At 51.9% G+C, this 12,397-nt stretch overlaps 1 protein-coding gene across 3 annotated transcripts in view; it reads left to right on the top strand.

Annotated features, from left to right (window-relative positions):
* SLCO3A1 (solute carrier organic anion transporter family member 3A1) overlaps nt 1–12,397 on the top strand; it is a 263,922-nt gene that overhangs the window by 195,939 nt on the left and 55,586 nt on the right. For all 3 annotated transcript variants that reach the window (XM_072950745.1, XM_072950744.1, XM_072950743.1), the window contains exons 3-4: nt 211–309; nt 8,933–9,196. In XM_072950745.1, the coding sequence (XP_072806846.1) occupies nt 211–309; nt 8,933–9,196 (363 nt within the window). The remainder of the gene's footprint in view (nt 1–210; nt 310–8,932; nt 9,197–12,397) is intronic.

The following is a 12,397-nucleotide window of genomic DNA, read 5'->3' as shown; positions in this document are numbered from 1 at the left end:
AGGATTCCTGCACAATACTGCTTCAGTGGTTCCCCCCAAATTAGAAGCGCTAGCCTCCCTCTCTAGGATTTCTAGACTGATTGCTCTGATGTCATCTGTGTGATCGGACCTGTCATCTGATCAGTGTAAAACAGCTTCCTTGAGCTTTGACTCTTTTGCTCCTTGAAGGGCTTCTCCTTTTAATCTAATCTTTGTTTCGTCTGCTTTCAGGAATCCTGTTCACTATGCTGGTGTTTGGACCAGCCTGCGGATTTATCCTGGGCTCTTTCTGTACCAAAATCTACGTGGATGCCGTCTTCATTGACACAAGTAAGGAATGTATCTCAGTTTCTAACCGCCATCCACCAACCTTTCTTCCATGATAAAGGAGCCCCAGCTTCTGGGCTCTTAAACCTTCCTACTAAACCCAGCCTGAGTGCATCCCGTCCGTGGCTGGTGGCACAAGCATGCGTGTCAGCGCAGAGGGCCTGCACGTGTGCTCTGCCCGTGTCCACCTAGAGACTGAGTAATGCCCTGCGGTTGATTTTACTTCTCAAGTGTGGATTTTTCGCCTCTGTAAACTAAGGATTCCAAAACTTATATCCACCTTGCAGGGCTGTCGGAAGATGAATGAGAGGACAGATGTGGAAATGCCTGGCACGTACATGTACTCATTGCACCTTGGTCCATTAACCCATACGGGGACCTCCTTCCTAAAGTAAAGGTTGGAGCACGTGTTCTGGAAGTGCAGGTGTACACAAGGGGTCGCATTATTTCTGCTCACGTGTCCGTGGCCCCAGCAAGTCGCCAGGTGTATTAGTCGTCTTCTGCTGTGTGACAGATTACCCCAGACACAATGACTTAAAACATTATTATCCCACAGTTTATTTCTGTAGTTCAGCAGGAATCCGGAGCCCCTTAACCGTGTGGTTCTGGCTCAGGGTTTCTTACGAGGCTGCAGTCAAGGTGTTAAGCTGGTCTCAAATCATTGGAAGGTCAAATGGAGGGGCAAACACTTCCAAGTTTCCTCCATGGCTGTGGGCAGGCCTTGGAAGGGGAACTCTCAGGCTGGCTACAGGCTAACCTCGGCATGGCCTCCCTGGAGCGAGCAACCCCAGAAAGGCTGAGAGCGCCTGAGACAAAACCACAGTCTTTTTAGAACCTAGTCTCAGAAGCGGCAGCTCGTTGCTTCTGCTGCCTTCTGTGTGTTAGAAGCAAGCCACTTGTTTCTGTCCACACTTGGAGAAGGCATCATTCCAAGAGGATGTGAATTCCCCGGTGGGGATCATTGGAGGCCGTTCTTAGACACTGCCCGCCGTATGTGGTCACAACTCAGCTGCAGGCCTGACAGAGGACACCATATTCCTGGGCAGATCAGCAGCTGGAGAAGCCGCATTTCCCTTCTCTCTGAATACAGTGCGGGAAGGTATCCCAGCTGTTCCTTCTCATCCTGATCTATTCTCAGGATCAATAAGAACTCTCAGTCCCCAAGTTCTCAATTCATCATCTCTCGACAGTGGTATATTTACTTATTCACCCCAAAGAAATAATGTGGTTTTAAATCCAATCAAGTCACTTTGTGATTCATTCCATTAATCCTACTGATATATTTACTTGTGGCTAATGATGTTACAAATTTCGGAATGGGAGAGAAAAACAAAAACAAAAAAACACCAAATGCAGCCTTATTTACTTATTCTCTTAAAGTGCTGGGTCTGCTCAGGAGGTGATTGAATGCTGCTGTTCTGTAGTCATTGGTTGGCCCTTCGAACCCCATTCCTAGCAAGCGGGATGTGGGTTGGCCTGGTCCGAGGAATGCCGCATGGTGGGCGGCAGCTGTCATCATGTTTCTACCAACAAGAAGCCAGCTTCCACTGCTGCACCCAAGGCAGCACAAGACAGGGACAGCGAAGGGGGCACACTCCCAGGGCATCAGGGAAGGCTTCCTGGGAACAGAAGGCAGATGGTCAGGCAGCATATCCCAGCCTCAGCGTATCAGCAGGGTCCCCTTGGATTAAGGCTGGTGGAACTCCAGAATCCCTGAGCTGGAAAGAGCCTCAGACATCATTCTCTTCCAACTCTTGTGTTTTTCAGAGGAGGAAACTGAGACTTAGAGCGGGAGAGGGATGTATCAGTCCATGGGGTCTACCTCTATAGCGCCCAGGTCTCCCGCGCGTGTGTGTGGGTGTTTCCACTTCCAGATCCCCCTCACCAGGATTCCTAGTAATGAAGTAGCATCTTTTCTCATTGTCTGGAATGACCAAGAGGTAGACAGGTGGCTGGCGGGGGGCTTAGCCAGTTCCCTCGCTCAGCAGGCTGTTCCCTTGCTCCGGTGTGAGGACCCGATGTGAGGGGGAGTCACCCGTGGTTCCAGGCTCATCGGCAGGTTGAAGCCTCCCCTACGCAAGACAGATGGGCGTGTACCCGTTTCGCTGGGCACCCTTCTGCTGGCAGCCTGCCCCTCTAATGAGCTAATGGTGAACTTGCAATCGGATGAGTCTCTAAGGAACAAAGGATGCCTTGTGAGTCACCCTCTTGGTTGGCATCCTTCCTGAAGGCCCCGGGAGAGCTGGTGTCGCTCTTTGCCAGCAGAGGGCAGAAGAACATGATAGATTCTATTTTGTTCTCTTTGGGAGCCAGTCACAGGATTCCAGTCTCCAGCAGGTTTTATGTTTTCTGATCTTGTGACTGAAACTTATCATTCTGTCTCTGGATTTGGGCTGTATTTCGAGGGGCAGGTTCTCAGTTCTTTGGGGGTGACCTCCCCCATCTTTTCCTCACCCACTAAGCCGGAGCCCCGTTTTAGGGCTGTCCAGGCTATGGGAGTGTACCTGTAAGCATGAACATACCGGGGCCACACACACAGCCTAATGTTTCTGAAATCCCAGCTGAGAGCCGGGTGGGAGACTGGGAGAAGCAGCACCCTGGGAGCTGTGCGAGGTGGGCGAGGCAGGCCTTTGCAAGACCCCGGCGATGGGGCCGATGGGGGACAGAGGGTGCCTTCTGCCACGCAGCCGGGCCACAGCTGGGGAAGCAGGCTTGAAAGAGAGAGCCCCGGGGTTGCCAGAGAGTAGGTTCTTGCCTTGTACGTGAAAAAATTCAAGAGTGAGGCACATGAAGTGAAAACAAGTTTATTTAGAGAGATACATACTCCATAGGCAGAATGTGGGCCATTTCAAAAGGAGATGAGGAGAGAGGCTGACAGGTGGGGAAGGGGGTGTTTAGTTTAAAGTAAAAGCAGATACACAAGCCAGAGACAGAGCGCAGGCTGTCTCCAAAGTCAAGAGAGAGAGTGACCACGAGGGGTGGGGTTGTTGGTTTTTATGGGCTCAGTAACTTCATATGCTAACAAGTGGGAGGGTTATTCCAACTACTTTGGGGAAGGGGCGGGGATTCCCAGGAATTGGGCCCCGGCCCACTTTGTCACCTTTTATAGTCCGCCTCGAAACTGTCACGACGCCTGTGGTGTGCCGTGAGGCTCAGGGTCTACTGGAAGTCAGACCTTCCGCCATCCTGGTTCTAGCCAGTTTGTCCTGTCCTCAATTGCTGTGTCATTCCTTCAGTGGTCGTGCCCTGCCCCCTTCCCTCCCTCCTGTGTCACAGGGAGGGGGCTTGGTTGGAACCTGTGTGCAGATGCAGCTGGGGGTGCAGGGGAGGTGGTGGGTTGTCAGAATGGACCAGCAGTGGGGCAGAGAGACCCCATGGGCGGCTTCCGGGGAGGGCTCTCTGCGGCCTGAGCTTGGACCCTGGGACTCCGCCGCTTCTGCCTTTCATCTGTGCTGATCCCTCTGTCCCTCTTAAGGAGGAGAGATGCCTCCTCCCACAGCCCGGGGAAGGGATGACAGTACTGGCTGAATTTCCATTTTAGAATCTTTGTGAAACAGAGACCAGTCAAGAACGGGATGTAGGAAGAAGGTTTTGGTAGCAGGCCCTCCGCATTGGACTGATCAACCTTCACAGTATGGGTTTTAGCAGAGTGATGACAGTGGTAGCCGTGAATTGACTGCTTTTTAAAGCTGCCCATTAATTGCCCCATTGGGACCTCAGAACATTCCCATTGGAGGTGGGTCCTACTGTTACCGCCATTAAGGGACCAGGTAGGTGTTCTCCCTCAGTGATCGTGAGTTTTGAGTTCGAACGTTGGAACCAGACCTCCACTTGGATCCAAACTATGCCTCTTACGAGCTGTGTGATCCTGGGTCATTAACTCACGATCTCTCTTCTTGGGTCTGTGCGTGGATGACGTGAGTTAATCCTGCAGGGTGCTCAGCACAGAGCCTGGCGTGGAGTAAGCACACCATAAAATTAGGTGTAATGAGGGATGGAGAGGTTTCACTCACTTCCTCAGCTACTAAGAGTCAAACCCCAGGCCCGTCTTACCCCAAACTAGGCAGCCTGCTTCCCTGAAACCTCTCCAGGAGGCTAGCCAGAAGGCCTCCCCCTTCCATGGACAGAGGCCTCCCTGAGATGACCTGACTTGCCTGGCACGTGCATGCAGACTCATCCTAAGGTGCACCGGCCGGCCCTGCTACAGCTGCACAGTGCTCGTCCATCTGTCTGCATCACAGAGAAGGTCAGCAAGCAGAGGGCCTCTAGCTCGGCCACTCCAGAGCTGGCTGCTGCCACCAGGCTCCTTCATGTTGGACAAATTAGCCCAACGGCTGGGATTCTGAACGTTCCACACTGCCCTCCACTCCTGGCCCCTCCTGGTCTCCAGTTTCTAATTCGGTCTGGTACTTAATGATCCTCTTGGAATTCCTGAGTCCCATAGCAGAAGTTTTACAAAATAGATTAGACAAATAGGTAAATGGAATGAGGGAAAAAAAACTGCTCAGAGACCACAGTATCACTTACCCACCGGTCCAGCCCAGGACTAGGAAGTAAACGTTCCCAGTTTGCTTAGATGTGTCCTTCTCACTGTCTTGGGCATCCCCATGGGTGGGTTGGTTGGTTTGTTTTCAATGGGTTTAACCCCATTGCCAGGGATTTTTGTTTGTTTGTTTGAACCAACAATGGTAGGCCCTTAGAAATGGGGGGATCTCAGTGAAGCCTGTATGTTTATGTGACCTTCAACAGAGGAAACAAACAGCTGCCAAAAATCTTGCTCAGCTTGCCCAGCAAAACCACAGAGCACTCCAGATGTCAGGTTCCAAGAGTGGAAGAGTCGGGACAGTGGATTTTGTACAACAGAATTCCTTCCAAGCCTACGGACACCTATGCAAAGGCAGGCCCACCCTGTGCCAGCCTCCTGGTGGCCCAGGGTACAGCTCTCCCTGCCCCACTCTGCTCCCTTCCCAGCCTGGAATGACCAAGGGGTGGAATGGACAAGTGGCTGGAGGGAGCTTAGCCAGGCCACTCAGTCCCCTGAGCACATCATGCCTCTGCTCAGCTGTTTCCACAGCCCCCACCCCATTCTTTTCAACGTCTTTCTCTGTCCCTGGTTCTAGTTTCATTGGCAATTTGATGCTTTCTAAGTAAATGAGACAGATTGGTGCTCTTCAGTTTAGTTGTGGGCATCTTACTGACAGCAGCCTTCGCCAAAAGGCTGAAACTGCAGCCGTCTTTTAAGATCAAGACACTAACTAGAACCAGAGAGAAAAAAAGTAGAGAGGTTTTCATGCCTTGCCCTGCCCTGGACCTCAAATAACACCTTTACTATTCTCAGCTTTCCCCGGGACCACTTTTCTGAAAGGATACGAATTTTTATCCCCGAAGCTTTTTGTACGAGTCAGGGTAGGCTGAGTTATACCGCAGTAACAAACACCCCCGAAATGTCAGTGACTTGGAAGACTAATGGTTTATTTCTTGCTTGTGTTACACACCCGATGCAGGTGAGCAGGGACACTTTCTTTGTAGCTTCTCAGATGTCATCTTAGGGAGAATTCCACATGCTCCGTGATCAGGCAGAAAAAAAAAGAGCATGGTGTGAAGCGTGCCCCAGTTCACATGTACCTCACCACAGAAGTGACACATATTCCCCCTCTCACATTTCATTGGCAAAACTGTGGTGGATGGCCACGCCTAAGTCCACAGTAAGGAGTTCCCAGAGGAGGAGCCACATTTGCAGACAGCGATAACGTCTACCATGCATGCCTGGCCAGCCTATGTGGAGAACTGCCATCAGCATCAGACATGTGAGGACACTATCTGCTGAACAGTGACAGTTGCCAGGCGAGTGGAGGGGACATTCACCATGTAACTGGCCGGAATGCCCCTAAAGATACTAATCGTTGAGGAGATGGGTAGAGGAAAGAAATGCTTCAGAAAAGACGTTTCTCAGGCAGGGATCAAGCATTCATTGTCTTCCCAGGAACCACCGAACTTGGGCAGAAGCCAACTTAGTCCTGAGGGCAGCAAGCCCCCAAGCTGAGTGGTTTCTTCTTGGCATGGTGTTTCTCCCCCTGTCACCATCCTCTGGATACTAGAAATGGAGAAAAGAAAACCAGTACCTCCCAGAATCATCCACTGTGACCTTCCTGGCGGTGTAAAACCCTGCCCTCCCCACGCCTCCCTGCAGACCCCTCTGCCCCTCCTTCCCAAGTGGCCGGCGTGCTCTGGGGCTGATGCGGGTCGGGTGCTCTTCCCAGCCTCAGGGACTGTGAACACTCCTTGCCTTTCCGCCCAAAGAGGGAGTTGCTGTGTTCACAGAAGCATCTGTCTCCCCGACCGCAGCCCCACTCCAGGGAATGTCTTCTCACACATAGAACAGTCACTAACTTCCTATCTAAAATGTGACTTTCTTCATGCTGCTAATTCTGTTCTCCCAAACAGCTGCCAGGATTTCTCTCTCTCTCTCTATTGGTTCACATCTGCTAGCTCCCAGTTCCCCCTTTACTGGGCCCATAGACAAAGGAGGGAAATACTATAGCTCCCCTTTCCTGTCTTTTGTGTTCATTCATGGCTTGGCAGCAGCAGAAGAAACACAGCAGGTGCCTGGTGAAAACCGTCGTGCTCAACCACCCCACGCAGTGTGACTTCCTTTTCTCTCGTTTGCATAAAGATGCTTTGAAGATCACCTTGTGTTTTTCCCAGGCCATACTCCTTTAAAAAAAAAAATCTGTGTCTTAATATCCCCATTTATATAAATATATACCTAAAAGTAAAAAACATAAGGGCTCCCAGAGAGGGAGAGCCTACTGTGTGTCAGGTGGTGCTCTCTCATTACCCCTCATCCTGGTAATCCGTCTCCCTGAGGATCATCATTATTTCACACATGATGAAGCTCAGGGTCCGAGTGGGTAAGTGACTTGTCCAGCATCACGTGCTATTAAATGACAAAGCTGGCTCTCAACCCCAAGCCCCCCAGAGAGTATACTCTCTCCTCTCCAGCGTGCAGCTGCACAAAAGCATCTGGCCCCTTCTGGTGCCCTGGTTATTGCTGCTGGGTTGAAGTCAAGGTCTCCAGGACAGAGACCACCAATGTTCCAAAAGCTAATTTGCCACCTACTGGAAGAGTTTGTGGTCTTAGCCCGTTTCACAGAGCACAGGAATTAATTAGCCACTAACGGCCCTCCAGGGAGCCCACAACAGAGACCTGACAGTCAAGAGGGAATGAGCGTGGCCTTTGGTGTCTGGATGCCTGTGTCCCAGCCTTCAGCTCTGTGGATGTGGGCAAGGCACCCAACCTTTCTAAGCTCGATTTCTCCATCTATATGAAATAGGGAAAAGGCTCTTCCTGGCAGGGTAGATGGGGAGCGCTGACTGGAACAGGTGAGCGTGCGCTCTGCATAGGGCCTGCTGCAGGGTGAGCCCTCGGTGACTGATGGCTGGTGTCTTCATTACTGTTAGCTGAAGAGTCTTCAGGGAGCACGCTTCACAAGTGGGGACGTGCTCATCTGGTGACTGTCATTTCTCTTCCCAAGCCTGTCCATCCATCAGGTCCAGGCCTGCAGCCCTGGTAGTTCTTAGCCCATTCGCTATGGCCCAGGCCTCCAAGCATTTCCTTCGGTGCTCCAGGGCCATGGGATTCCCATCAAAGAGACAGCTCTAAGCAGTTGGTGTGGGAGCACTGCAATGAAAGGCAGTTGTAGAGAGAGGGGGGAACTCCGATCAAGGGGTAAGCTGTGGTCCACGCCTTCATGACTTCAGCTCTCCGAAGAAGGAACAACACAAGATGACCAAACTGCATGCATGCTGCCTTTAAGCATGTACGTTGGCTGCAGAGCTTTCTGATAGAGGACTGGCCCCAAGCCTCAGGCCACCGGCAAGGTTTGAACTAACCCATCCACTAGCAACTTGGAAACGGAACCCTTGCCATAAATGTTAAGCTAACATCCATTAACTGTTTAAGCACGTGCCAGGCGCTATTCTGAGTGTTTTGTGTTTGGTGTGGCTCTTTTGATCTTACCAGTTCAATAAGGGTAGGTACCCTCATCATCCCCAGTGTTGTACAGTCAGCAGAGGCGTAGAGGGTTCACATCTCTGGCCTGAGGTCACACAGCGGAAAGTGGCCAGGATTTCAGTCCAGGCATCCTAGCTCTTGACTTCCCTTCTGTGTCACCCCATGTGATCTGTGAGCCGATTTAAGACGGAGTGGGGTTTGGAACGGGATCTCAGGTTCGCTGCTTTGTTGGTGTGAGTGAACATACAGGGTAAAAATATACCCTTGAATGAGAAATGTTTCTCTTTCCCTGTGTTTTCGTTAGCCGACCTTGGCAAGCCAGTCAGTTCCAGCCTAAATTCAGGGCATGTCTGGCTTCTCACTGTGTGTGTTTAGACTGATACAATCACAGGGCAGACGAGGAAATTAAGGAGGGAAAGCAATCAGTGCTCAGCCTGGGGAATGACAGAAGCGGGGATGTGTCTCCCGAGGCTGCCTCGCCCGGCGTCCAGTCCTCTCCGCCCCAGGCCATTTCCGGAGCCGCTGGCCTGTCTGTACCACTGATAGAAAGCCCCGGCCCAGTGCCAGGCCCCGCCCGGCCCCTCCCGCTGACTGTGCTCCTCCCGATTGCAGGTAACCTGGACATCACCCCGGACGACCCCCGCTGGATCGGAGCCTGGTGGGGCGGCTTTCTGCTCTGCGGTGCCTTACTCTTCTTCTCCTCCCTCCTGATGTTCGGGTTCCCACAGTCTCTGCCCCCGCACTCAGACCCCGCCCTGGAGAGCGAGCAGGCCATGCTCCCCGAGAGAGAGTACGAGAGAGCCAAGCCCAGCAACGGGGTCCTCAGGCACCCCCTGGAGCCAGACAGCAGCGCTTCCTGCTTCCAGCAGCTGAGAGGTGAGGGCGCCGCGTCGCGGGCGGCGGGGGGAAGGGTGGCCCCTGGGACGGGACCCTGGGGGACCTGAGGTTGAATCACATTGGTTTTGCTTGATTTGCCGCCCCCACTGCTGTGCTTAACTTACCCCCGAGATAATAAACCAAAAGCAAAGTCATTGTCACTTAACGAAGGGGCTGCAGACAGACCTGCCCAGTTGAGACCCCAGTGGCTAAGGTGAATGTCCATAGAAGGAAGAAAGTGAACGAGGGAAGGAGGGAGCTAGAGTTTCATAGCCCCCTTTTGAACTCATTCAGGCCACTTACCGGCACATTGAAGCCGTGAAGGGCCTTGAAGCTGGCTCCCTTTGCCTGCTGCACGTGTTCCTGAAAAGCTGCAACTGAAGTGCATTTCTCAGATTCACTCTGTCCTTCCATCCCCTCCATTAAAGAAGAGAGATGGAAATAAATATGAACTCAGTCTCGATGGTAGCTAAGTCGCACTTTAGAATGCAGCAAAGCACGCATGATCATTTTTAGAAGGAAGAGAAATGCATTTTTTCTGACAAAATGGCAAGACACAAACAGTGATGCAGAATGGGAATGAGGAGCGCCACACCCACAGTGGTTCCCACATTTGCACAGTCTCTTAGAGGTGAGGATGCTCATGGCGCAGCCTCAGGGCTGCTCTGTGTCTGTCCTGGCCGCCTCCCCACCAAAATATATGCACAACGCTCCTGAGTTCACGCAACACCTTCCTGCTGGGTCCCCTGAAGAACCTGCTGGATTTGGGAAGTGAGTCGGAGCAAGGCCAGGGTGGGAAAGAGGTGGACGGTCACCTCTTTACAGGAACCGGGAACACGGCGAGGCCAGCCGCCAGCAGCTGCCGCTATAGTCTTGCAGCTCTCAATTTAGAGATTTGATAAAAATCTCTACCAAGCTTCTGTGTAATGAGGTTTACTTTCTATGGAGATGCTTGAGAATGTCAACTGGAAAAAAAAGGCACAATGTGAGAGGTGTGAGTTGGGTTTTATTTGGGGCTGAGTGAGGACTATAGCCCGGGAGACAGCCTCCATGGTGCCTCTTTCTAGCAGTTCCTCGGAGCTGAGGGGCTGTCTCCCGGGCTGTAGTCCTCGATAGGCCCTAAATAAAACTTAACTCACAACTCACATGTTGTGCCTTTTTTTTTTTTTTTTTTCAGTCAGCAAGAGCTATGGAGGGAACCTCAGGTGACCTGGTGCTCAGAGCCCCGTTCTGATCTTCCCCGGCTCTGTGATCATTAACTTCTCTGTGCTTTGTTTCCACAAGCGTAAAGTTGTGACCCCGCTCCTCAGTGACAGCACGGTCATGAGAATCCAAGCACTACCTGCAGGAGACCGTTAATTCCGCCTGTTTAACCAGGGAGGGATTCAAAGAACTTGTGCTAATTCCCACAAGAGGCTAATTTAAGACCCTAATGTCTTGTTCAACTGCATGTCCAATAGATGGCTTCTACCGAGGTCGTAATGGGGAATTGTCCATAGAAAAGCTTAAAATTCATCTGAGTTCCAGAAGGCTTTGTTAGGAGAGAAGGCCACCCACTTTGTGTCCTCTGATGTTACCTTGGCTTGGACCCCCAGGAGTCTGTGCTTAGTATAAGAGGCTCCTTGGACAGGCCCACTTCAGGAGCTCCCAGGTGGCCGGAGGGGATGCCTGCTGCTCCTCTCATAGCACAGCCGGCCACACGGTGTCCCCGGGATCAGATCCGCAGGAGCAGATGGGGCTGGCATGAGAGAGGGCCTTGCAGGGGACACCCTGGACCTGGGTGGTGGCAGCCTTCCCAGGTATTTCCTCATCCCAGAGTGATGGCCCTGCCTCCCTCAGGCTCTGATGGTAAGAGCTGTACCTGTGATCTCACATCTTTCATCTCTGGGGATGCACAGATAAAAAAAGATATAATTGTGCCATCAAAGAGCTCGCCATCCAGTGTAGGGACAGGCCAGCAAGCCAGCAGAGGCATCTTAATGTGCCGAGAGCAGCAGCACCAGGCAGCTCCGTGGGTTACGGGAACACAGCCGACAGGCAGGGAAGAGTCCGCCGCCTGGGTCCGAGGCAGAGCTGAGCTCAGTCTTGAGGGAAGACATGGCTCTGACTCAGCCACTTTTTAACCCCTTTGTTAATTCAGTCAGCATTTACTGAGACCCTGCCAGGGCCACAGCGGTGACCAAGGCAGCTTGTATTCTGGAGCTGGTATTGTAGCAGGGGAGGCGTGTGGGCCACACCAAAGCAGGATGACGTGAGTGTTGGCTGTGCTGTGGCTGAGCTGACAGTACACGATTGGGTTGGTGGAGCTGAGAATCGCCAGACAGAAGCCATCACAAGCTGTGGCCTGTGTATACCTGGGCTGTCTATTAATAGTAGTATATAATTAATGACTTTTAATTTAGAATTAGCAATTCCCAGAGGCGTCAGGTCCATTAATGGACCTTAAGGATGTCCCAGCAGGAAAGGAAGACGTCTAAAAGAATCCCCAGGAGCCAAAGTACAGTGGAGCAAGCTGTGTGCTAATAAATTTTCCAGGCGCTGGCACATGGAGATGGGACCACAGTGGTTTACTTCCTTCGTTTTTCCACGTGAGACCAGATGTTTTTGCCACCTGGACATTTCTGCCAAAAGCACCATGCAGTGCTGCCGGGTGCTCCCATCTTCATCCGATTTGCATCATTGAAAGCCCCACTGGTCTGCATGCAACATGCTGCGCATTTATGAGTATAGATAAACTGAGCAGCGTTGCACGTATCAGAGGAATTAACATCACTCTACAAATCTCTATGTTGCCATTTCTCAGCTGTCTCATTTGAGCTTGCAAACGGGTTTCTTTTCTGGCTGTCAGTCTGTGTCTCCTGCCAAGCTCTGCAGACTGAAGACTCCTGAGAAGAGCTGATGTTGGTCGAGGAGCAGCCACTCTGTCGTCCTCCCCGCTGAGCCTCTTTGATCCTAGGAGAGCCGGGGGCTGCTCACCTGGGTTCACATCCGGCTCAGCCTCTTCCTAACCATGCACCCCTGGTCATGTCGTTCATCTCCCCTTGGCTTTAACTTGCAGGGTCTTGTTTAATCTTTACAGCAGCTGCGTAAGGTCGATATTAGTACTTATTACCATTTCTAGGTGTGGAAACCGAGCTCCAGTTCAGTGACAGGGGACTTCAGGCCTGCAGTCACTTTCCAGAGCACTCTTCTCCAGAAGCA

Source organism: Vicugna pacos, chromosome 27 (assembly GCF_048564905.1).
Source record: "Vicugna pacos chromosome 27, VicPac4, whole genome shotgun sequence".
Classification (NCBI taxonomy): domain Eukaryota; kingdom Metazoa; phylum Chordata; class Mammalia; order Artiodactyla; family Camelidae; genus Vicugna; species Vicugna pacos.
Note: the sequence above shows the minus strand (reverse complement) of the source record. Positions and strands in the feature narration are given on the sequence as shown.